Source organism: Pectinophora gossypiella, chromosome 6 (assembly GCF_024362695.1).
Source record: "Pectinophora gossypiella chromosome 6, ilPecGoss1.1, whole genome shotgun sequence".
NCBI classification, from domain to species: domain Eukaryota; kingdom Metazoa; phylum Arthropoda; class Insecta; order Lepidoptera; family Gelechiidae; genus Pectinophora; species Pectinophora gossypiella.
In genome coordinates this window covers 4,572,593-4,595,881 of record NC_065409.1, presented here as the reverse complement: position 1 = coordinate 4,595,881, position 23,289 = coordinate 4,572,593, and the positions used below count along the sequence as shown (strand labels likewise).

The window sequence follows — 23,289 nt, the reverse complement described above, 5'->3', positions numbered from 1 at the left end:
CAATGGAAACGTAGCCTTACCCTAATATAATTTTCAGCGACTTCTATAAGCCTAGGTATGCACTTCTACCGGTTGAATCTTCTGAAACGCCAAGTTGCAAAATGTATTAAAATGTCTAAAGCGCTTCGAATTTGCATTTAAAACTAAATTTCTGTGCGTTGTGAAAATGACTGAGATTCAAAGTTATATTTTACGTCGAGACTTTTCAGTCTTTTCCATTAATAACTGCAATTTATTTTATGCAAATGTATGCAGCAGCCATTCCGGAGTGACCTTCATTATGGGACATTATTTAAATTGGAATAGCGCATTCATTCAAACGTCTCAAGGATAACAACAATAAGAAAATCTTCTTAGGGATGAAAAAGATACATATTACATATATACATATAAAGTTTCTTGATTTCTTCTATTTGGAAAAAAAATACTGATATACTAATAGGCTACCTTCACAACTAACCAGAAGTTACAGCCTAATTTAATATAAAAAGCAATAAAGTTTTAAGACAGGCACATGATAATAATATAATAATATTACCACCATAATCAAACACTCTTTTTCCAAAGAAATAATTAACACGGGTGGGGATTATAATCAGTCATTTAAAACCAGATTACTCTAGTAAGCTGCCACAACTCTTACCCACGTAATCTTCATGTAAGCACTGTTATGTGCGTCGTTCACACGATCAATCGACTCCGCTACGACTTGCGACTCCTCGCACACTGTATAGGATTTGAAAAAAGGAACTTAATACGATTTTTTTTTTTTAGAAAATGTTTATATTTCGTTATGCCAATCGATAGATTAAAATATTACAATCAACATAAAAAATACTTCTGTTTTTAACGAGATATAATTACAGATGAGTTTTTTTACTATGGAATGAAAATTAGATTGCTTTGATGCTCCAAGACCGGCACCGATTCAGTTTTCTTGTGTCAAAAGTTACAATGTATGACTGTTTAGGTGTAATAAAGTGAAAAATCACATCGATAGACGTGCCGGTTTGCCTGGTATAACAGCTTGAATATAGATACTTTTTTACATATTTACAAGTATTTATCTATGATAATAACGTTGAATATATGTATCAGATTTCTTCCTGGTATAAGCTAGGCAGTATTCGAGCGAAAATTGAATCCTTATCGAATTCATTAGGCGGATTGATTCAGTGGCTGTTAGTTACACACACGTGAGTTTACTTAGCTCTAATTAATGCTAGTCACATTAACTCACGAACCCCACTTCGTTAGGGACAAACGTGATTACACCAAGGAGGTCGAAAGCTCGACAAGTTTCGTACCAAGGCACTTCTGATCAAAACGCAAGTTGCACGTAACAGCTGCTGAACATAGTCAACTCATTTACATTTTCAAGATAAACTCTACGCCTTAATAGACGAGTTCTTACTTAATTTAATGTACAATCATAGAATACTCATAGAATACTCCAACCTAGATTGGTTTACAGGTAAAACGCCTGGCAGATAATAATAGCAAATAAACTTTACGCGTGCTTGCTAAGTCGATATTCGCAGGCGTTTAAGCTTCAATTTGAGTTTTCAGATCAATTTCATTATAAAGTTTCGGTAGCAATCAGGAGGCGTAGTTTGACGAAATTACGTGAGCCTCTTGCTGTACCTACGCAGTCCATTAGGCGGAATAACTCTATAAGATGCAAAGTTTTCTCATTCGTCTTGTAACTCCACTAATTTTGTTAAACATGACGTACTCCTACGCTGTAAGTTTGGTGGCTCGTAATTTTAAATAAGAGCTTAGTAATGAGAATTCTGTGGGTATACTGTTAAAGCCATACTGGAGGGGACTGTGTTGAGTTACAAGTCGCATCATAATAATGTATTCTAACTAGATGTTGTATAACTTTTATTAAGTTTGTGCTTTCTCAATTTTCTCATAGATGAAATAAACGATTTGCAGAAATTATACACACAAAAATTGTAAGATTAATTTAGATGTGGCATTTTATTAATTATACCCACCAACAATCTCTCTAGTCCTGTCAGACCGTCGTTAAGTCTTTCGATAGCTTTCCAAGCGGAACTGTACCTTAAAGATATTTTCTTGGCTTAATACTCGAGTACTTAACTTAATGACTGGAAATACTGATAATAGTAACTGAGAACCACGTAACTACACGCAGTTTAGAGATACAAACAAAGGACCTCTCTACAAAAATGCTATCTACTAATATCTACTTAATTAGGATTAGGTATAGGTACGGGCCTTTGTCAACGTCACTTTATTTACGCCTGTAACACGCTTAATAGGTTATTCTGTCGAATGACGACACTTGTGTTCCAGACGTTTCAGCCACTAATTTTACTATAACGAGGAAGTGAAACGGGCCCAGTGTAACTCATAATGGATATCATCGTCCGTTGCAGGCTGGCTCCGCGCCAACGCTGCAACTAAGAGCCTTATTCTTTAATAACATAAACGGCCTATATACGTCCCAGTACTGGGCACTAGGCTATTCATTCGTGAATCTACCTACTCTACCACTGGTTTTTACATACATACATACATAAACTCACGCCCGTGTTCCCCGAAGGGGTGGGCAGAGCCACAAATAATCAGAAGACTATTTGCAGCCACTTTTGATACATAGTCCTAAGATGGATAATGATGAACCGTATGGTGATAGGGGATCAGCCTATCGCCCATATAGATTCATCATTTTTGGTAGGACGCTTTCCTTTTGTTGGCTTTTACGACATGAGGAGAGGCAGCAGAATACATTCTATGTTCTTTACTCCCAGTTCAGCAGAGGAGCTGACTCCGCGCCAACGCTGCAACTAAGAGCCTTATTCTTTAATAACATAAACGGCCTATATACGTCCCAGTACTGGCCACTAGGTTATTTAATCGTGAATCTACGTACTCTACTGGTTCTTTAATTATATATTTTTTGGTTATTTGGAAATGGAGTGTAAGTTTGGTTTGCTAACAACTATGAGTGACACCACTGTACCGAATACTGACGGAGATGATTGAATTTTCCGTAGCAAAGTTAACGTCTTTTGTGTGCTTTTTAAATTATTTTCAGTTTCATACTTTTACGACGAAAAATTCCAAATGATCATGAAATGATGAATGATGGGGACAAATAAGCTCATTATTCTGAGTTATTATCAAGTGAAATTTTCCATCGCAATATAATTGAAAATAATTAAGAAAAGAAATAAAACAACATGAATTTTGATACGGAAAATTCCAATAGTTATTAACTCAGAATCATGGTCTGGATCATCCCCCTCAGTATTCGTTACGATGTCACTAACATCCTATATGTTATACCGCGCTAAATTACTACTAAGCTACCTGCTATTGGCAAACCACAAACGTGTTTCAACGTACATCAATCAGTAGTAGAACACTGAAGCATAGAATAAGGAACTACGTATAGAACGGCAACTATCCGCTCTCCACCAGCATCTAAGCTAGGTTTACCTCACCCCCTCTCGAACATAGTTTAGACTTGAATCGTATGGTGTCAGACGTCACACACACACAGATGTGCGTGTACTATAACGTCAATGTGTGGTTTCTGTATAAAACGAGGTTGTTTATTATGAAGTGTCCGGGGTGTGACTGAAGTGTTGTGCAGCTACGTAAACTAATTATTTATACAATTTTTAATTGGAAAAAGGAAAAGGGCTCGTTCTGATGCAGCCCGAATGGCCAGTGACCTAGCGAGATCTATTGCGACACGTCCCTAAATTTAAAAAGATTCAGCGTCTTTTTGGGCGGAGACTCCATAACCTCCTGTGGGGCCCATTATATGCCCTCCAGTGTTCGGCTTCTACTGTGTATGAGAGCCTCACAGCTGCACAGCAGGTTCAATAGCATCACATCCTCCTGAAAGCATAAGGGCACTCGGTCAGCTCCATTCTATGTAGGTGCTTGTTGAGTCTGCAATGCCCCGTGAGGGCTCTTATTGAGATTCTTTCTCGCTCCCTAGTAAGAGGACCTTCCGAGGAATTTTTGAGTAAAAGATAAAAAAAAGATCAAAAAAAGAAGAAGAAAAAGATCAGTTGCTTATTTACACTAAGTTCATATTCATAAGATATTTTGTCTAAAGTGCAATTTTCACTGGGACAGTTGGTCGACCGTTATAGACGCCGATACGGCTTACAACCTATCAATAACAGACAGCTCCGTGTAGCGTGGGTTAGTCCATTTTGCGAGGGTTTTACCTCTGACTAGCTCAATGTGAATATAGTCGTGAGCTTATGAAATGCGCATTACCAGTATCTTAAATTAATAGATGCTGTTAACCTGGTGCTTTTTCAGTTTTTTCGATCCCAAGAGTACCTGGGGTAAACAGAGGTACTTTAGGGTAATCTGCCGTAATTACTTAGTGGGAATGTTCCTCCATTTGTTCGACTACATTATCACAAATATTATCATCATCAACAATAAATAAAATAAATATTAAAAAAATAAACAAAAAGCGACACAAATAAAAAGTATTTATTTTTACTATTTTATTTAGTTTGAACTGACCTTAAGCAGACAAATGAAGCAGTTTGTGAATCTAGGTCACTTTACTAACAAGTCTTTCAAAGTATCCCAGCCTTTTATAGTTCATTTTATGGGAGGATCGTATGTGAAAAGCTCAGTGGAAATAGAAGGGGAGATAGTGAAAGCGTGCACCATAAACGGGAGACTAATGTACGGGGTCGGACATAGTGACTGCTATGCAAATAAGAGATAGACTGACATAACTCGTCAACGGAATTATTATCGTAGTGGACAAAGTCACGAGTTATCAGAAGAATTTGTGTCTTACCCTACTACTAGCTTCACTACCAGTGGTGCCAGCAAATCAAAATTCTAGCGCATCTTACGCGCTGTCAGAATTTTCAATGTAAAGTATATGGAATTATAGTCACTATTACTTACGTAACTGTTGTCGCTGAAAGAAGCAAATACTTCTTTGACCGAAACTCTATGGTCTAGTCCTTTAAAAATAAACATAATGGCTGACATTTTTAAGAAGAAAACAAGAAAAGAAAACAGTTGACGATCGGGAGCGAAAAGGATATTCAATGGTTGAAATGTATTCGTAGGTTGAAATAGAGATATTTAGTTATATTAGTCGTATTAAATAAAAACTTGTAATTGATAGATAATCGAAACAATTGTAAGTGTATAATGAATGTTGGATATCGATATAAATGTATATGAAATAATAATATATGGTTTTTCTGTAATATAACACAGAAGGTCGATCTTTGTTTTGTTAATTTGAAAATTTCGGATGTCATCGAGAGATATTACGCGCAGAATATTTCTGCTGACGTCATCTATTGATGTATATTAGGTAGGTACTATAGTAATACTCATTAACGTCATCAGAATGGGAATCAAATTCGAAAATCATTAGTCCGTGTTGCTCTATGGTTTAGGCTCGTGCTGCATTTGAACATGCGATCTCACAAATTCACAATTATGTAGATATCTAAGTACCTATACCTATATCATAGTAACTTACCTACATGTTTACATCAATAACCTATATGTCATTTTTTGCTTGCTTGGAGTTCACACATAAAAACTCACTGCTGGACACAGGCCTCTCCTCAATCAACCGGAGGGGGTATGCAGCATTCTCCACCACGCTGGTCGACTGCGGGTTGGTGGAGGTTTTTACGACTAATAGCCGGAACAGACGGCTTAACGTGTCCTCACAAGCACGGAATCATGTTGCTTTTTCGGGCAGTCAGGTGATTTAAGCCTGCAATGTTCTTACCAAATAAAGAACAGTCTCACAGGGTGATTTTGACTACGTCCCCATCAGAAATCGAACCTGGACCTCCAGATCGTGAGCCCAGCGCTCGAACCACTAGACCACTGAGGCTGTTAATGTAAGGTTTAAGTTTAATGTAAGTACTTCTAAACAACAAACTACAGATGTTAATAATTTTGTTGAGCGTACGTTTTCTCTCCTAATTGTGTGTCAAACAATGGTCAGACCAAGAATGACCAAGTCCTTATGACGGCCGAAACATTACGAAAACTCATAAAACCTTCGCTTAGGAAACGTAGCCAAACGGGACTGTTCTATAGAGAATTTCACTTTACGACGTCTATTAAACGACCCTCCTGTTTTTTATGACTGGAAATTATTTTTTGTTAGTCCTCTATTCATTGTCTAGTTTTTTGTCAGAATTGCCTAACGACCATGGTGTCACATTCCTAATTCTTATCAATGTAAGTAAACCTTTTTGCAAGATCTTATATTTATGATAAGGGAGACCTTCAACCTCCAGCCCTTATCCCACTCTAAGTGTGGTCGGCACAACTTGTGTTCTTCTTCCATTCGTCTCTGTCAGACGTCTTCTCAGTACTCACACATTTCACACACATAATATCTTTCTTCCCACAATCCAACCACACTTGTCTTGACTTTTTTACTTATGATAAGGTTCATTCCATTCGAATCATTTATATACAGGGTGTAAGTGACATCGTAACGAATACTGAGGAGATGATCAGACCATGATTCTGAGTTGATTTCAAGTGGAATTTCCTGTCGGAAAATTCATGTTTTTTTTTCCATTCCATGATTTTGCGACGGAAAATTCCACTTGATATTAGCTCAAAATCATGGCCTGAATCATCCCTCGTTACGATGCCACTAACATCCTGTATTTAACTTAAGAAACGGTGGAGCAGTGTTGTGAAGTATGCTTCATACCCCTCCGGTTTATTAACGGGCGGCCAGTGCCCAGCAATGGGATATAATATAGAAAGAAAGGACAAAGAAACGAGCGTTGATAAAAATATTTTCAATACATAGGCAGTTTATGTTATGTAACTGAAGCCCTTACACGAATTAACGAAGCGACAGCCGAAGGACTTAAAAAATACAAAATTTAAATCAAATAACTTTAATATTTTTTAATGATGTATGACAATTGATTTATTTAATTACAGTAAGCGAATAAATAATTTTTAAATTAATCCAAAGTTGATGAATTAACGTCTATATGCACATAACTGTAATTATAATGATTACAGAGTTTAGAAATTACAATAATTTCGTAAGCCTAGGTGAAAGTGCGATTACAATTATTGGTGGGACCACGGGTAAAAGGGGGATTCGACCGATGGATCTGTCATTCTGAATCAGAGTTTCCGGTGGTGGTGTCGCTGCGGGCCGCCGGCGACATGCGCACGTTCCGCAGCAACAGCAGTTTACGCTAAAGTAGGTGAATGTCGTAATCGATGTTGATGAGAGTCGTGTGCAAAGGCATCCCTCGTTAGCACTCCTCTAGGGGTGTATACTAATACACGTGTAAGCACCTCAAGTATTACTAATTCAGTGCCCATAGTAGGTACCAACCTACATGATTAGAATGAAAATCAAAAATCTCAGGACGTCCACTACCATCTTATGATCATTTCGACTAACATTCCTCATGCTTCTTTGTACTTGTTTTATGAAAATTTTAAATTACGTTATTGTCTTTTTTGGTGTGTGGCGTCCTTTTATAAAAAAAGATTTTTTTTCTATTCTATTCTGTTCTAAAATATTTTTCTGAAGCGTTGTATTTAACATCATACATATTTTGATGTGTCTACACTCAGCGGGATCCCCTGTCTGGGAGACATAAGAGTGATGCAGAGAATTAGATCTGGATTTGTTCTACTGAATTGTGCTGAAAACAGAATTTGTTTCGTTAAAAACACGGAAATACAAAGTTTTCTAACCGACCTCCAGCCAGCGGGATATTTCCCAAAGTTAAGTCTGATGAAGTATAAATTGGTATTAACTTTTAGATCTGTATTTATTCTGTTCAACAAAACAAAAAAAATAGTTCTGACATCCTTACTTCAGCTACAATCAAGCTGCAATGAAACCTCCAGTCAGCGGACTTTTTCTCTCAATGACATTCTTTTGTAACTTTTACACTAAAATAATAAAAAATAACCTATTTACGACTATAATTTCACTTAAATTACCTATTCGTACATCTAGTGCTTAAATTAAAAAGTATAGAATTTGAAAGATTATGTGAGTAGAATATAAAAAAAACTATGTATCAGGTACAAATTGAAGCTGTGTGTGTCCGCAATCTTTTTTTTTACATATTTCCTTGCCTTATGGTTGTCTGCCAATTGGCCATGTACCTATTTAAGACTCTTTTGTAACTTTTTTTTTTCATTTTGTGCAATAAAGTATGTATTCAATTAATTCTGTATACTTATCTAACGTAATAATAATGAGTATATCCTAAATCTAACTTAATACGTACGTGTAAGTTATATCCTATTATCGAGAGTAATGGAATCCTTCGGGAGGTGTTCGTATAACCCTCATAACGTTTTGATAAAAGCTTCACTTTGTACGTGGGCCCTCCATATACCTTCATACCTCCGCCTCTCATAGCTACTTTATAATTCCTCCTTCTCAAGGAAAACACAATTGACGAACAATGTTTCGACAGAAGGGTAGGTAAGTATCTACTTTATTTTTAATGCACATTTATTGGAGCTGATCCCTGTACACATCATCTAATTTTATTTTAAGTTATATCTGTCATTTTCTTATCCGCTGAAAAAGATAGGGACGGGTAATCGACATGTAACATACGTCAATTTTAGCCAGAAATTTAAAAAACCCTTCCAAAATTTTATATTGGCCAATAACTCGACAGAATTAAGTTGGCAGCACACGTCAAACAGGTTCCATGTGAGTGAGATGCCTATTTTATAATCCCGGGTTATCATTCATTTTAAAATTAACAGTTGTCAATCATCCGTCCCTTTCCTCTTCAGGGGATAAGAAAATGACAGGTATACATATATACATAAACTCACGCAAAATGACAGGGATAACTTAAAATAAAATTAGAATGTGTCTGCAGGAATCGGGACCATTATATGGTACTTATTATCTTTTTAAGCTTTAACCTTCTAGTAAAACAAGCTTTCTCAAAACAAGGTGTGCCATAACTAATGTTTAGTGATTTTAAAACATATTTAAATGTAAAAAATCGGACACAGTGTCGATTATTTGTTTATAAGAAGGCTCAATTTTAAGAAGTTAGTTAGTAGTGTATAACACTACGCTGACGTCTATTCTTAGTTCTATATTTCCTTGTACACCAATAACCAGTAACAGCCTGCCGTGTGATCAAAGCACGTGCCTACCAGTGCACCTCATTAGGTCATCTATAGGCTCGTTAATGCAATTAGTTCAGGACATGCGAATGTCTACTTACAAAGGGTTACCACTCGAGCGTTGTACTAAGCGAACCAATGAACTATGTAGGGTTAAGGGTTAAAAAAGTTATGAGTATTAGGGAGTGGTAGAGCAGGTGTAGTTCATATTTTACCCGCATCATCATAAGAGTAGGGTTACCAGACTGGAATTTTCCCGACATATCCGGAATTTTTGCCGTGTGCCACAAAAAACGGAAAACTGTTAACTGTCAGAAATTGAAAAAGTTTAAAAAAATTGTGTCTTACGTCCTTTGCATAAATCAGGAACATTATTAAGAAGTCTTGTTATTGGACCTTGTCATCTTAAATGGAGTGAACAGAATCGAGTGTTGTTTGAGTGTTTATGTTTGTACGCCTGCATGCAGGCCGAATACATCACAACATTGTTATTTGATTTATTTTACCACTTTTTTGTATTCTATGTGTTCTTGCAAATAAATTGATTTGATTGATTGATTTGATTGAATTCAACCGGTTACAGGGTGGCTAAAAAGGCCACATCATAGCAATTCATCTAATAAAGCAATATTGCAATTTGACATTTGCGCATATAAAAGTATATTGTTTTCTTAGATGAATTGCTTCGATGTGGCCATTTTAACCTGAATGAATGAATTTAATTTTAAATAGAATGAATGAATAACCCAGCTGATTCAAGTAGGCATTTCGAAGATATGCAATCCGTTTAACGTACGCTGTCAACTTAAATCTTTCGTGTATATATTGTATGCCTGCCGATTATCCGTCTCTTTCCATTTCGGTGGATATAACTACTGGAATCACCACAAATCATGCGCGAAAGCTATAGCGGTGGCAACCTTAACCAATCTTGGTACTTGGATTGGGATGATAAGATGAAAGCTAAAGCCTATAAAAAACCCATCATAAAAATTAAGTGTAAATATTTTATGTCCACATCTCGTTAAGAAGAACACATGCTAGATAATATAATAATATTTAATATACTTATTTTTACAGCCAGCGGTCTTTAGCTCGTAAACGAGAGAATAAAATATAAAAGCAAAACTTGCATAAAAAAATAATTAGAACACTTAAAAGTAATGAAGTCACTTTGCCTAATTATTCCAGTTGGTACGTTACTTTACTCGGTGGAACTTAGAAATGTTAACGTAGTAATGAATATGAATATGCAAGGAAGTAGGTAAACTACAGTGTTTGTATTAGGTTCGGTCTTCATAATAGATAGACGTACAGTTTCCTAACCAATTTATTGCCGGCGACTGAATCCTGAATAATTTCCTTAAAAAAAATGCATAATTACAACTAACACATTAAGTACATTATGAATTAACGATATTAAAATCTATAACAACGTTATGAGCCAGCCCTGTGGTGATCGTTTTTCCGCAGCGCTACAATCGGATTACTCTCGCGGATTTGAACCCGTGACCCGGATCCCGCTACCATAAATATTGCCCGGCCATCGTTCCTACGGGATCTTTATTACGGATTTTCTCCTTTTAAAGATTGAACTGGAATTCATGCTGCTTTGGCCATGTAGTAAATTCCGGAAGAAGCAAATCTACAAAAAGCTTTATTTCTTCTTCTCTCCTGTGGGTTGTGAGGTGGATGACCGACCGATCAAACCTGATGCCAGGGTTATTATTGAACCATCAAATGCCCCTGGCATGACGCAAGTAACTACTTAGTTACATCAGTAAGTAGTAACCGGAACCAGCGGCTTAATGTGCCTTCCGAAACACGGATCATCTTACTTTCGGACAATCGGTTGATCAGCCATGACCAGTGATGACCACGGAGGCCGTCTAAGCCTATACTACATAGGTACTTAGTAAGTACATTATAATTGATTTTTGTGCACATCTGGGGGTTATAAACGCTACATCGAAGCAATTCATCTAAAGCAAGTAATTTGATATTTGTTTGCATTTCGCACTTACTTTTACATGCGCAAACATCAAATTGCAATATTGCTTTTTAGATGAGTTTGTTTTCAACCCTTCTGTTTTCAATATTCGGCTGATCAGCTGTCAACAGCTAATGCACGCGACAGTTTTCTATAATAGTACTATAGTAGATTTATGAAGGTTCTTATCATCCATTGATGTAGTTTAATATGACGTTATTGATTAACCTCATTGCTTATATCCACAAAATTTGATACAGAAGATGAACTTAATAATTATTCCTGCATATTTATGAGGATCGAATAAATTCTACTCGAATGTTTCATATTATGCATTATTCAAAATTAACATGCACCAGAGATGTCATGCTTTATAAATGTAAAATTGAAAAGCTTTTAGCGCAATTAGCTTAAAGCGAATGCAAGTCAACGGAATCCTTGGAAAATCTTAAAAGTTAAAATATCGTACAAGAGAACTAAAGAAAACTTGGCGATGTAAAGTATAGACTTATAAGGCTTTCACAAAGCTTAGTGTCCTTGGAACTCTTACTAGAAACTCCAACATTTTATGTGGACGTGCTCTTTAGAATATATTTATGTCCACAGAAACAACCAAAAGTTGTTAAAGATTTACACAGTTACACATTTTCAGATGCAAAATGCTTAAGGAGTCCCGGACTTTTAGGTGTATGTGTGAGGCCGAAGCCAAGACATAGAGACCCCTTTAGACAATTTAACCTAAATGTGGTATGTTTATACTGTTGTTATTACTATTATATTTGCTGAATGTAAGGCTCCTCAAACCAGATGCAGTCTTTGGCGCAGGACAGCGAAGCTACCTACTCCATTTGTCGAAAACGTCGTAGAACTTTACATCGGGTCTTGAGCTGACAAGGTCGACCTGGAAATCTATAGGTTGGCCAAAGTAAAGATAACCTGTCCAGGTGGGGTTTTCTGAACAGATCGGACCTGAGCTGCGAGTGTGGTGTTATGCTATGGCTCATCTGACGTCTTATCCCGGGTGCCTTGACATCTGTACGCAGGAGGAGCTTATGAATTCTGTCGAAAATGCAGTCCGGGTGGCAAAATACTGTGATGAACAACCTGAATGCCCTCGAAACGACGAGAGAGAGATTATTATATTGTATAAATGTTTATATGGGACAGTTACACCAGAAATAAATGATAATTTAATTTAGTTTAAAGTGGAAGACATGTTTCAGTTATAAGGAACTTGAATGAAATAAAAAATAAAGCAATAATCTGAATCGGAATTAAAATCGCTGAGAAGTTTAAATGAACGTTCCTCTTTGTTGCAATTTCTACGAGCACTTATTTTCGTTGGGAGGATTATTGGAAGCAGCTGACGCCACTCCAGTTTCCTGTTTTTGATACAGAATTGTATCTCCTACTTGTTTCAGAGTTCTGTCATTAGAAAAATATTTTTGAAACATATTGTGACATTCAGCGTGTTTAAGGTGTACATGCAGGTACACTTTATAGATCGTCATCTTAAGTGAAAATTACGTAAATTCGTTTTTCGTTAACAAAACCGCAAATTTAGACTAGTTAGTTTCAATCCAGGTAAAAGATTGTGGTCTAAATTTATACCCTGATTCAAATTGATCGAAAGAAATCGAGGTTTTGTTGAAGAAAACCACATCAAACTGTGATTTTTCAAAAAGGGGTTTTCTCTATACTGCGATGATATGTTGTTAAGATGATTGATGGCATGCAGACAAATTTCCGGTACCTAATTAATTATAATGCTAATTCCGCTGAAGTGTTCTCTAAATGACGCAATTATGCTGATATTGCCTAGCAAATAGACTGCCAGAACATATCTACTTGTGAACTTGCATTACTGTACCTAAAAGATATCCAATTTCATCAAGCACTCTCAGTTATCCCCATACTTTTTCTTTCTCGAAGCAAAGTCACAAATTTCTCGTAGAGCTAATTTTGACAACTTACCCAACTTATTACAAGTTAAATTGAAATTCTGAAAGACCTGCACCATTTTATTCGGCCTTGTGGATAATTTAGAGCGAAAACTGCTTGCTTACTGTGCCCCGAGAAAACTTGGGTATTCGCGAAAAATATCCACGAAATTGTTTTAATTTTCTTATTTTGTTGTGAAATATTACGGAGTTTTATGTTTGCTTGCAACCATTCCTTACATTTCTGATTGTACGACTTTCATTTTGAAATATTAGGTTATAAAAACGTCGTGTGCAAACGATGCCCTTTAAGAAAGAATTATTAAAAATAAAATTGCGAGTTTGCATTCACCAAATCATTGAATATCGTTATTTTGGAAATATTAGTATGAGTTATGGCAACGAAAACAATAAAATTAAACACCACTTGTTTAGTGAGATATTCAGGACCAAAATTGGAAAAAGAACCCGTAATTATTTACCTCAGTTACACAGCTTCTCAACAAACCTGTTCAAACTAATAGCAGTCGGGAGTTGGCAAATATTTTGCTGCGAAATCAGCTACTTTGTTTACAATCGTCCCTAAATTGTTATACGCTACCTCAACTTGTGGCCTTTCAAAATTTTACAGACTGTGCAGACAACCTCGACTGTTTATAAGTATTGCGCTGATTATCTTAAATATATTCAATAAACAGACTAAAACAGAATTCACACGAAGAGCTTTTTAATTTTTCTTTAATTTAGATATAACTTTTGTGAGAAAACGAAAATAACCAGAGCTAATAAAAGAAACAAGGACCCAAATAATGAAGATACTTGACAAATAAATAAAAAATATTCGCCTTCATGAGCCGGTGGGTAACAGGGCGCTCGGTAAACACCATTACCGGATCCCGGCTATAAACCCGCCAAGATAAGATGAATAGGGACAGAAACCCCGTGTAAATGGATATCGAGTGTTTTCTTTATGTCCGTGTAAACTGTGTGAGTCAGCATTATTCGGGAATGGTGTCGGTACCGAAGCCAATTTCGTCCATCGAGCAAAATTAATGAGAATTACAGAAACATTAAAATCACTTCATCATATAAGCATGAAGTAATTAAAAAGTAATAATTTTGTGCAGTGCTCGATTCGAACAATAACAAAGACAAAGTTATCATATTAAATCCATCATTGGTCCCAATATAGCACCGGAGGGTATTAACAGATTTTGAAATTCCAATAATCGCTCAGCCATTGAGTCAAGAGTAGATATCGTCAGAGTCGCTGACAAAGGTGTTCTGCCAAACGTATTGTGTTGGGATGCTATTGTGTCCACGAAACGTGTTTGTGTGTAAACACTTCCGTGCCAATAGTTACGATACACCGGGTCAGCTGAGGCTGAAATGTAAACGAAGCACTGCGAGTTCAAAATGGAACTTTTTGTTTCGTTATTCTGTTTTGTTGCTTAGGTTAGTTCACTGTTTCGTGCAGATAAGTTTTATGTTGTGAACGAAATTGTAGGTAGAAGCAAATTGGAATTTGGTGTATTGTGTGCCGAAGTTATTTACGGTATCACAGTAAACACGATTTTAAGTATTCAGAAATTGAATTCCTAACACATTTTTGTTTTCAGAATCTGAAGTCTACAATCATAATTACTAATAAGTATAATGTGTCATTAATTAATATAATTATATTTACTTACATTAATTAATATAATAATAAGTAATGTATCATTATATTAATGTGTTGTTTTCTATTTTCACCACTTCAGAGTATGACTAATCCTACCACCTTATCAAAATTAGCAGTGTCCACAAAATTTTCAATGTGTTCATCATTACCTACGTGACTACATTACATACATGAACCCTTTATTACACTTTTTACAAGGACTTTCCTTACTTACACATAAAGGATCGTTAAGCTAGCGAGATTTTACAGAACCACATTTTCTTACAAATCAATTCCTACCCCAGATTACCTACACATTTTATTCCTTAGCCAGGCTGCCTTTTGCCAGGGCACTATTGTTCGCCAACCTACATTTAAGTAGGTCGATAGCTGTTTAAGGTATGTCCAGGCATTTTTATAAGCCAAGCGTGTCCAGGATCCGATTCAGCAGAACCGTAAATATGATGTAGAGAGCACTTCACAGGGACGCATGGTGGACGTTTTTCAAGATTAGGACGCATTAGATAGACCCAAATCTGCACGCAAAGATGGTCTTTTATAACTTAAGTACGTTAAATGCGGCAGGGATAATCAAAATGTCTGCAGCGGATTTATATTTATCATGTACCTTACGAAGTTTTATAAGTTTGAGATTATAAATGAATTTCCTAGTTTAAATATGCTATCGAGTGGTCAATTTCCTTGATTAGAATTTGTGCTTATTTCATAGCCTAAGTTCATAGCTAACGTTGGCGTGACAATATTATTTCCTAAAACTGCTTTGCTGACACCTAAGAAGTTTTGTTCCGCCAGTAGTGCCAGTTTAAACATAATTTCCTCATGTTTACGGAGACCAAAGAAGACTTTTAACCTTACACAAACAAGTGTAGTTATCGTAAACTCTGTAGCTAGAGGAGCAGGAACTTGCTGGTAATAAACTACGAAGCTACGTGCAGGGATACCATTAAAATACTCTTTAGTGCCATCGTTTTGTTTCGAAAGTAGATTTTAGATTTATTTTCGAATGTATCTTTTTGGTAGTCTTCTTCTTTTTCCTATAAAAAGTTATAATTAAGCCCAAGGCACTCTAGAGAAAATTAACAACAGCAAAGCCCAATTTTACCCAAAGTAACCTTCTAAAGTTTATGCTTTAGACTTTAAAACATAAAATTTCCCTAAATACCCTTTAAGTTAACAGATATGTCCCGCGGAAGCGAAAAATGATTATAAGTATATACATTTTTGACAGTGTTTTTCTTGGATTAAATACACTTTTTTTTTTAATACACGTACGTATATAATAATGATATCAGCTAGAATTAAGTACGTATTGTTTGTAAACGCTTGACCTCACTAAACATTGGGTTTATTCCAATAACAATTATCCACACCGTCAAATATAGACAGTAATATTAACTATTTCCAACTTGACTGGAGACAGGGCTTTGCTTGTGAAGCATCAAAACGCATTAGTCAGTGACGCGTTTGTGTTGCCAGTTTTCCAGCACAACCCGATATAAAGGTAGGTACCGGTAAAGAGATGACGGTACCGGTATGTGGTCTAAAGTATCGTAGCAATCAAAGTGAGAGCTTTCAGTGGAACGTCGCATACCAAAAGTTAGTGCTTTGTCCTAGACTGGGACACTGTGCCAGATATAAGAAGTGGTCTGTTGTTTTCTGAAAGAACACAACATAGGTAAATGTTATTGTTGAAGTTGATTGTTATTGTATAATCTGAACCAGTGTGAAATTTGTAAAAAACTAGGAAGTTAAAAGACTTTGCAGACTGATCACCCAACTGACTGAAAGTAAGATGATTTGCGCTACTATACACTTAAAGTAAATATGTAGGCGTTACATGAGGCTTAGTAAGAACCGGTCGGTCATTGATCTCACGACAAAGTTATTTTATATTCTATAAGTACTTTTTCTTCTGTTTTACAAACATAAACTGATGGCACACATAAGATTCGGAAGTTTCTGACCAAAAGCTCCTATAATTATTATTGTAGGTCTACCTGTTTTACCATCAGAATTTGATTTTCCGTCATGGTGAAATTATTCGCCCTTCTGTATTGGATGTTTTCGGATTGCCGGCGAGGTTAAGCTTTCATTTTCTTACTTATTTATCCTGTAATTAAAGTACCTTCCACTCCGCATAAAGCATGTTACAGAATCAAGTTCAATCTCGACATTTCGGAATGACAGACAACACCAATTACAATTTCACAGTACCACCATTTTCATTGCAGCCAATTAAGTCTGTAAATCCATTTCCTCACAGTGCTGAGCACTTCCAGTAAATAGCAATTAAATAATTCTACCCTCTGCCACTGTAGAGTTACAATGCAACGTTTTACTACGGGCTTAACGTATTCATGTATTTATGTGCTTTGTATTTATTATTTGTATGAAACAAATAAATGCGAATCTAAACTTCAATCTGTAGTTCCAAACGATAAACTCCACCGTTCGTAACTGCTATATTTCTTGCGCCGTTTCATTATATTCAGTGACTTCTGCAACAATTTTATTGCCAATAATTTTATTAGAGTCATTTAGTTTCTCAAATAACACTGATAATTCATTATTAGAAGATTTTCTATTATTACTAGTGTTTAGGTGTAAAAGATTTGTTGATGTTATAATAATGTTAATCTTACCTCTGTTGTATCTCTTTCTATTGCCACTTAGCGTCTACTGTCAGGATTGATTCTAATAGGTACCTATGCTGACGCTATTCGTTTAGTGTATTGTTAAGCAAATAAAGCTGCCTTAATAAACCACGCTCCGTACCATAAGGAATTAATAGGTAAGTATAAATACAATTTTATTTTTGTCCCTAACTCACTCTATGTAGAACGTTTGTCGCTTAGAGAGCGTTTTACATAAGAGATCAAACAAAGCAACAAAGACATAGAGCTCATGTAAGAGTAATTACATACAACATGCCAAAACAAGTATTTGGTGTTCAGTGAGAAACAAACGATGTGTGTTCGCACAAAGCGGAGTTCCCAACGAAACTTACTTGTCAGTGATATAGTGCCGAGAAGTTTTGCTTACCGACCGAGAGCTCTCAAGCTGATTGCCCAACAATAAATATTATGTGTGTGATTTTCTACTTCATAATCGTAATCGGTGTTGGGTTGTGTAAAGCCGTGACTAGACATAAAACATCGTGTAGTAGCTCTTGATCTTGGCATTAGTACCCAAAAATAAAATTAAATGTATACAGATTCCAACTCCAACCCGCAGTGGAGCAGCGTGGTGGTGTATGCTCGATACCCCTTCCGGTTGTTTGAGGGGAGGCCTGTGCCAGCAGTGGGACGAATAAGGCTGTTTATGTATAGATCATCGTTAGTATTAGGATGATGAAAGTTGTTAAGATTATTTGCGTTCTGCCATACATGGCGATGCGCAAAATGTATAGGTATTAAAAACTTAACTGAAAATCCTATTAAAACTTCGGGTGATGAAGCAGCAGATAAAAATAAAACAACAAGTTTGCAAAGTGATCCATTGCTGTGAAAATAAAATACGTTGAGCGAAGTTTTTAACAAAGATTGTTAAGTGGAAAGTTTAAAAGTTATGATACAACTTGCGAGGGTGTGAGAGTTCGTCAACATTATAAATTATTTATCGTCGTTCACAACTTGAGCCACTTTGTCTTTACAACGGAATGTCTATAGCAACTTTTCTAATCTTTAACTTGACCAATCTTCACCCAAGCAAAATTGTATTGTGCATACCTCCAAAAATGCATTTCCCGGGAATGTGGGTTTCCTGGCGATGTTTTCCATCGCCGCTGAGCACGTGATTATCATTATGATCCAAACATGTCATGAACTCGAAAACAAATTCGACAATCATTGGCATCTTGCACAGCGAATATATCGATTGCGATATAATATTTTTGCAGTTATACGAACTCTCAACAAGGGCTCCTCAAAAGTTTAGATGAAATCTACGAGTTTGGAGTTAATTTTACTTTTGTCTGCCCTACCCCTCATTGGACCAACAAAATAGATTATAATGGAGGTTTGCCGAATCCTCTCCGACTTTTCCTAATCATGATTTTAAATATTTGTTTAGGTGGGTAAGGTACTCAATTTAAAATCTAATAATAATGATAATAATATATTTTATCTGAGGTAACTTTCTTATATAAAAAAAGTAATGTTCATTTCAACTTGACACTTCCACACGTTTCCGAGAAAAAGGTCGTGACAGACAGATAGATAGACGGACGGGGAACAAAGTGATCCTATAAGGGTTCCATTTTTTCTTTTGAGTTTCGGAAACCTAAAAAACAAAACGTTACGATTGCCTTGACTTTTAATTTCTGGCTCACTAAGCGTTGAAACCATACACGTAATAATTACTTTGACTACAATAATTTTGCACTGTATGTTCCTAAAAGCGTCAGAACGTGCATAACATGGGTCCTTTTCACACTAATCTTGTCAAAATCTGTCACGCGAAATTTCCATGTCGGTAGCCACTTACATATTTAGAAACAATGGTGCTAATTCCTGTAAATACCATCTAATTTTATTTTAAGTTATATCTGTCATTTTCTTATCCGCCGAAAAGGAAAGGGACGGGTAATTGACAAGCATAAAATTTATGGAACACACGTCAATTTTAAGCACAAATCTAAACCAACCGTCTAAAAATTTTACATCAGTCAATAACCCGACACATTCATTTACTCATTCTTTCTAAAATTAAGAGCTGTGAATCATCCGTCCCTTTCCTTTTCGACGGATATGAAAATGACGGATATAACTTAAAATAAAATTAGGCGGTGTTTGCAGGAATCGGGGCCATTGTATTGTTTAAAGTTGTTATTATCAAGTTTTATTTACAATATTGCTTTGTAATCTTCTGAAATGATCCTTTAGCTATCGTAAGCAACACTTTTTTCTTTATCCAACATCAGACTGTGCACTAACAAATCAAGTGTTGTCAGACAAAAGTAATGGCACATGGCAAAAATAGCTAGCGGACGCAAATATACGGTACCCCTTGTCGATTTCCACTCGACAGCCTTCCCTCAGTTGGTCGTTTAGTCCGTATCCTCCATCAACCAATTAGTCACAACCTATATACGTCCTGTCAAAGAAGTCCTGTCAGGAATTAAATGCTCGGCAGAAATAGGAGCCGGAAACACTTCGCCAAGATTCGAAACTTCGAGACTGAGAGGCACATGAGCACATCACGTGTCACGAACTCATTCACTGGCATTACATTTTCTCGTGTATTACCGAAAGGGTTGTGGTACTAAACAAATACTTAAATCCCGACTCCCAATAAAGGTCTAGTGCGGGCCAGTCGTTTGTACTAGCTCTCGTAAACTCTGTGCCAAACAAAAAGCACACGAGTAAGATATGAAGAAAATTGTATTTAGGGTCAACTCTGTTTGGAGTTTTATTAGATATAGCCAAAGAATAAGGAGCAATACTACGTACGCAACTCTCCGCTCCCCACCAGCGGCTGAGCTAGGTTTACCTCACCCCCCTCGGCCTTTAGTCTTCAATCGTATGGCGTCAGACGTCACACATACAGATGCACGTGTACGATAACGTCAATGTGTAGTGTCTGTCTAAAACGAGATGTTTTGTATGAAGTGTCCCGGGTGTGGTATACCGAAACTTTATTATTATTATTTGTATGTCGTTTCCATATCTCGGGCCTATGGAGACCCGGACTTTTGGATGGCGTGTGTGGGGCCGAAGCCAACACGTAGATGCCGCTTCAGACAGTTTAATCTAAATGTGGTGTGACACCAACCGGCGATTATCCCTGTATGCACTATGGGAGTGCACCCAAAGACAATCCCCGGTTCGTGTAGGACTATTGTAGATTATGGGAACAAAGGGAACTGGGCTATTGGGTTGGGGGTTGGTGGACCGGGATACTGGAGCTATGGGGGACTATGGCGCCTGCTTGACCAATGTTGGTAAACATGGATAAAATGAGCAGGCGGTGACTCGCCACTCACTGGACGCCGATGCGACTGGACGACAAGGCAGCCACATGGTTGTGAGCAGCTCAGGGTGTCGAGAGGTGTACACCGCTTTCTGCGAGGCGGCTATAGATTTCCTTCGAAAATGAAATTACCCTAATAGACATTATATAAATGAGTATTATAAGAATAAGATCCTGTAACCCTAATACTTAAGAAACCTTACCTTATTTGTCCACAGGATGCAACAAAACGTACTATGGCGACATCGGGCGAACGTATGAGTTGGAGCTGCATCGTCCTCGAGAAGACCTGGTGCCATACGTGTGCCTCCTGACTATCACTGCCGCTGGAGGCATCCATGGGGATTTAGTGCAGGTACGTTTAGTCTACCATGAAAAGTTATACATATTTAATCTATGTACGAATATTAACGTATGTTTATGGAACACGACGTTCGTGCCTCACCCAACAGGGTCCACATAATACCAGCGTCGTGGTTCACGCCGCGACTTGTGCTGAGTGAGGCCCTTTTATCTCAGGACGTCCACCACCACCTTATGATCTTTGTAATGAACATCCTTCTATGCTTTTTATTATTGTTTTGTAAAAAAAAATAAGTGATGTTATTGTCTTGTCTTTGTGTGTGGCGTCCTTTTATAATAAACAATTTCTATTCTATTCTATTCTATTCTATAAAAGCTCTTGGTAATGACGTTCACGAAAAACCGCATGAAAAGGGACCGGAACTCGACACTTGATGAGCCAACGCTAAAGGGATGAAGACTATTTACAGTTTCACTGACTTGTGGCCTATTAACCCACTTACTGATTGCCTATCTACCGGTAAGCATCTGACATTAGTATGACTACCACTCAGATAATTGCTTAACAGGTCATTCAATGTAGTGACATTAGACACAAAATTAACAATCCCATGTTTCAGCGATCATCATAAAAACACTATTCCGTATTCGTACAGTGTTCATGGCTGTTAACAATAACTCAATGCCATACAGCCACTCAATCACTTAGCTAGGCAAATCCATAATGGAGCTAGGTTAGCGTCAGCGTATCGATTCAGATATTTTTGTACTGAATTGTAAAATGATTAACAATTTACGTAAAACGGAACTGTGAGGTGGTATGAACGAAGCGACATTTAGTTTTCATCTTGCAGAGTTGAGTAGTCATTGGGATTGTGTGTTTTTTGGAAACTAATAGGAACTTACTTATTATTAAACAGAACCATAGAATAAAGAATAATACTGCAGAACGACTGACTCAGTACAATTACTTTTTATATCTACTTATTATACAGAGTGTTAGTGACACCGTGACGAAAACTTTGAGGGATTGTTCAGACCTGAGTGATTTTGTTTATAAATAAATGAATAAAAAACCGTTGATATCAAGTGGAAATTTCCGCCGCAAAAGTATGGAATTGAAAAATAAAAAGAGTACTAAAATTTTATATTTTAATACAGAATTGTCATTACGATGTCACTAACACCCAAATATACTTGTATTTGTAAATTGTTTAAGTGATATCATAACGAATACTGAGGGGGATGATTCGGTTCATGATTCTGAGTTAATCATCAAGTTAAAATTTTCTAAAAAAAATTCTTTAATATCAAGTTATAATTTTCCATCGCAAAAGTATAGAATTGAAAATAATTGAAAAAAAAAAAAAACAAAAAGCCTTTTGGCGACGAAAACTTCCACATGATATTAGGTAACTCAGAATCATGGTCTGAATCATCCCCCTTAGTATTCGGTACGATGTCACTAACACCCTGTATATACATACCGTTCAAGTAGGAGTGCCAAAAATATAAAGGAGAAAGAGCAGCATGGTTGGAATATGAAAAATGTGCTGTCAGAAAAGTCGTTTCACATCCACCTTTGAGTTATAACTACTATAAGTTCTCTTCCCTTCAAAAGTATTGCCTTATGCTGGCTCTCGACACCCCAAGGACCTATATCTTCCGTTTCTGATATCGACAGAGAATATTCGCTAGGTGCACTTATCGCAAAGAGTTATGAATTTTAAATATTATATTTTGATACAAAAAGCACTTTAAAAAATAGACCACTTCTTTTGTAAAAGAGACAAGCTCTGGGAAAGGAAGTATTATTTAATAGAACATTAAAAATAAGAAGTAAAAAGTAAAATTATCTGAGAACGATAAAATTGATTTTTGTAATGAAAGTGATGAAAGGGAAAATATTATATAAGCAGTCCTTAAAAAGTGTTTTTGTTTACTTATATTATCAAGAGGTAAAGTTTGTGAGTTTGTTTGTAAGTAATATTTAAATATAAGTGAGATTCTAGTAAGTATTCAGTACTTTGATATTTGTAACATCTCCAACTGTTTTCTACAACTAACCTCCTAAATATAAAAATCTATTGTTTCCTTGAACGCGAGCCCTACGTTCTACATTTTTGCTATTAAAGCAATGTCATCAAGTAGCGGCATTATAAAATTGTTATTGGGTCAAACAAACTGCAACCCTTTTGTATTGTAATAAAAGTCACGTATTTCCAGCAATAGGTGAGTGGCGAATTTAA

The 23,289-nt window shown here is 36.5% G+C and overlaps 1 protein-coding gene across 1 annotated transcript in view; it reads left to right on the top strand.

Annotated features, from left to right (window-relative positions):
* LOC126367459 (uncharacterized) overlaps positions 1 to 23,289 on the top strand; it is a 117,465-nt gene that overhangs the window by 43,043 nt on the left and 51,133 nt on the right. The window contains exon 3 of the mRNA XM_050010971.1: positions 20,956 to 21,092. Coding sequence (XP_049866928.1) covers positions 20,956 to 21,092 — 137 coding nt within the window. The remainder of the gene's footprint in view (positions 1 to 20,955; positions 21,093 to 23,289) is intronic.